A 3,329-nucleotide genomic window follows, 5' to 3' on the forward strand; every position below is an offset into this window, starting at 1 on the left:
TTCTTACTCCACTATGCAGTTTCAGCAGCCAGAGTTGATTTGATAGCAATAGTGACAGTAACACCTGAAGGCCAATCTTTAGTTTCTTGACCACTTCCTACAATTATGGGGTGAGTTAAAGGTTTTGTTCCCAAACCTGCACCTGGGCATAAGCATACCTAAAGTATGCAAAGAGTTTAAAAAAACAGAAGAAAACAAGACCCTGAAAAAGAAGGATGTTTCCTTTGCCTGCTAGGAGGTCCTGAGCTACTTTGCTATTCTTTTGCTTGCTGATGACACTAACAAGACAGAAAAGAAAAAGGCAGGTATTATTAGATGCTAAAACATCCATTGAAGAGATGCATAAAGACCTGAATTTTCAAACTGAGTTTGCTAGTCAAAAATGTTTCTTTTTCCCTGCTGCTGCTGCSAAGGTTCTCATGACAAGTTTCTCCTGATCTCCTTAAGTACTTAAGGCTTTCAGACACTCAGAAACARACCCAAAATATTTCTACAGCAGGGAGATACTTTAACTTTGATAAACAGCACCAGGAAGAGCGTCACACCAAACATTTGTCCGCTTGTCCTACCAGCTCCTTTGGTACTGCAGAAAGCCTGATGTCACAGACCATCTTGGCACCCATAATGGTAGGGTTTTTTCCACTGAAGTATTTACGTAGTACTAAAGAAGATTGTCCATGGTGAGAAAGCACTTACACTAAGAACCTCAAGAAGCCAAAAATGGCCTCATCACTGAAAATTCCAGCACAGAAGCTTTTCTGAGAACTACAAGGTTRGAAGGCCACTGAAGACACAAGCAATGTACTCATCCTTAAGCTGTGCCTAACGTAGTATCCAAAGATAGTAAACTATCATGTGAGCAGAGGCCAACCTCCGTTAACAACCAGTTGCATATGGTACTTAATCAACGATGCAAGCCTGCAGTACATTGCCATTGCCAAAACACTGTTACAGGATATAGTTCATCTATTTTCAAGAACAAGGACGAACCACCCTTAYTGTTTCTCTCTTCCAAGCTGAAAACTCAGACGACGATCAGTAGCACGATTCTCATTTTATAAGGAGTAAAACTAACATACACACAGATCTGACAGTTTGTCCAAAAACAGACAGCTGGAGGTAGATTTAGGAGCAAGGATAACAAATTAATTCCTCATCTCTTCCTGTCCCTATCCTAACAATAGCATGTCTCCCTGCTGTTAAATAGTATGTTGCCTCCCACATACTGGAGGACAGCAATCAACCACAACAAAGAGAAAGATATGGAGCAAAAGCAAAGTTTCTCCATTCAGCTCATTCAGCTATGACTAATAAAATGTCTCAATTATACTTAACAAGYATAACTTTTAGGTAAGTCCTCCCTGCAAGAAACCTCTAAAAACTCAAACCCTGAAATCCATATTTAGAATTAAGTTCTCATGGATGTGTCACTTTATAGCTCTAAGTACTTGAACTTTGTGGSAATTCACTGCTAGTAAGTCAGTATCTGTCCTGAAAGTAAATGGATCCTGAGGGAGCTGCTCAAGTGTACTTTTTCCTCATATACAGGTCAAGCTGTGAGAAGGGAAATAGGGAGAGAGCAGTCTGAGTGTAACATGCGTTTCATTTAAGGAACTGATATAACTCATAAAGCATGTGCAAAAAGCCAATGCTGGGACCAGCTACTTGGATATAACCCAAAATACATAGATGAAACCATAATTTTTAAAAAAAAGTATCAGCTAAAACATTACAGCAGAAAGATTACATATAAAACAAACTTACCATCTCTGTCTTCATCATGAATATTTAGATATAGATATTCCAGCCCTCTTCCTTTCTTGCCATGCTCTGCTCCCTGTATTTTAGCCATAAGTGTGGTTTTGCCTGAACCATCATCACCTGCCAGTAAGTTTTTACAGGAAAAAAAAGGCACATTCAGAACTTATTTTATTTTTGTAGAAAGGGTTTTAAAAGGTGCTTACAAAAAGTATTCTTGTCTATTTTTGAACCATCATTATTTGTTATTTTCCAGCTGAATCTGACAGTTCATACCAACACAAACATAAAGAAGCACTCCATTGTTTAATATTACATTCCAGTTGTTTAAACTATATTAAGAATCTAACAGCAGCATAAAGCAGAAAGACAGTAAATCTGCCAGCCTCAAAATAAGACTACCRTATCCCTTATTACATAACCTAATTTTAACAAATGGATTGTCAGTTTGTTCATGTTATTTCTAGCTATAAAAAGACAGAAGAAAACATATAATCCCGATCAAGACAGATGATTAAAAATCAAATGAATTTTTGTATAGTTTGACTGAAAAGCATAGCACAGCACTAAACACTTTTCCTTGGGTTCAGGGAAGAGAATGACCCTTTGGTATTCTAAAATGACCCAAGAAAGTAAAGAAGGTTCTAATTCACAAAAGACAGCAAAAAGGAATGTCTGAATATCCTGAAGGCAAAGCAGAGAGAAATACAGTCTTTTACTCAAATAGACATTTTATCACCTAATTCAATAGAAAGAAGCCACACCTACATGTACCARTGTGACAACAGTATCAGACTTTTCCTATACACATAAATAAATCTATTTYAAAAAAATGTGATTTTAATGCCAGCATTTAATTATGCAATCTGAACTCAAAACCTCTAGTTCAATAATTATTTTGGTTTGTCTTGTATGGGTAAGTTAAACTGATGCAAAACAGTTAAATCAGCACCTAGACACACTTTTAAATGAAATAAACCCTCTCCACTGCTCACAGCAGTACTAAAACCATCTTATTTTAAACACACAAATATATTTTGCTTCCACAAGAAGAAAAACAGATYTGCTACTTATATAAGCTACTTACCAAAAACAAGAATATTTTTGCCCGATGGCAGTTTCGATCTTGAGCGGGTAGAAACTTCACTGAGTATCGAGGACCTGGAAGAGGAGCACCGCCGTGAGGCGGCTGCTGCGGACACGCCCGCCCGCGGCCGCGGCCCCGGCGGCGGCGCCTCCCGGCCCGGCCCGTTCGCCCCCGGGGCGCACGGCAGGCGATGCTGCAGGCGCGTTTTAAAAGCCCGCCTCTCCAGAGCGCCTCACGCACAGGGCGAAGCGTTTCTAACGCCTAACGGCTCGTGCACCACCGCTCTCTGCAACTTTSCTCCCTCAGCAAGGGGCAGCGCTACCGCCAAGGAAACCTTACGCTGCAACCGATGACTAAGTCTTCCCACAACCCGCTCCTGTATGTTTTAGCACATTTGCCTCCCATTATAATCAAGAAAAGCCCCAGAGCGGCTCCTCGCAGCTCAGCGGCTGCCGCGCAGGAGACCCTCTCCGCGCCGCTCCGC

At 40.6% G+C, this 3,329-nt stretch overlaps 1 protein-coding gene across 1 annotated transcript in view; it reads right to left on the reverse strand.

Annotated features, from left to right (window-relative positions):
* Window positions 1–2,914, reverse strand: part of DYNC1LI2 (dynein cytoplasmic 1 light intermediate chain 2) — a 26,138-nt gene extending 23,224 nt beyond the window's left edge. Inside the window, exons 1-2 of the mRNA XM_085306448.1 lie at window positions 2,846–2,914; window positions 1,765–1,881 (exon numbers count right to left, since the gene is read on the reverse strand). Coding sequence (XP_085162574.1) covers window positions 1,765–1,852 — 88 coding nt within the window. The 5' untranslated portion in view covers window positions 1,853–1,881; window positions 2,846–2,914. The remainder of the gene's footprint in view (window positions 1–1,764; window positions 1,882–2,845) is intronic.
* Window positions 2,915–3,329: the final 415 nt, after the last annotated feature.

This window comes from Rhea americana, unplaced genomic scaffold (assembly GCF_003343005.1).
Source record: "Rhea americana isolate MKP2758 unplaced genomic scaffold, rheAme1 scaffold_24, whole genome shotgun sequence".
NCBI classification, from domain to species: domain Eukaryota; kingdom Metazoa; phylum Chordata; class Aves; order Rheiformes; family Rheidae; genus Rhea; species Rhea americana.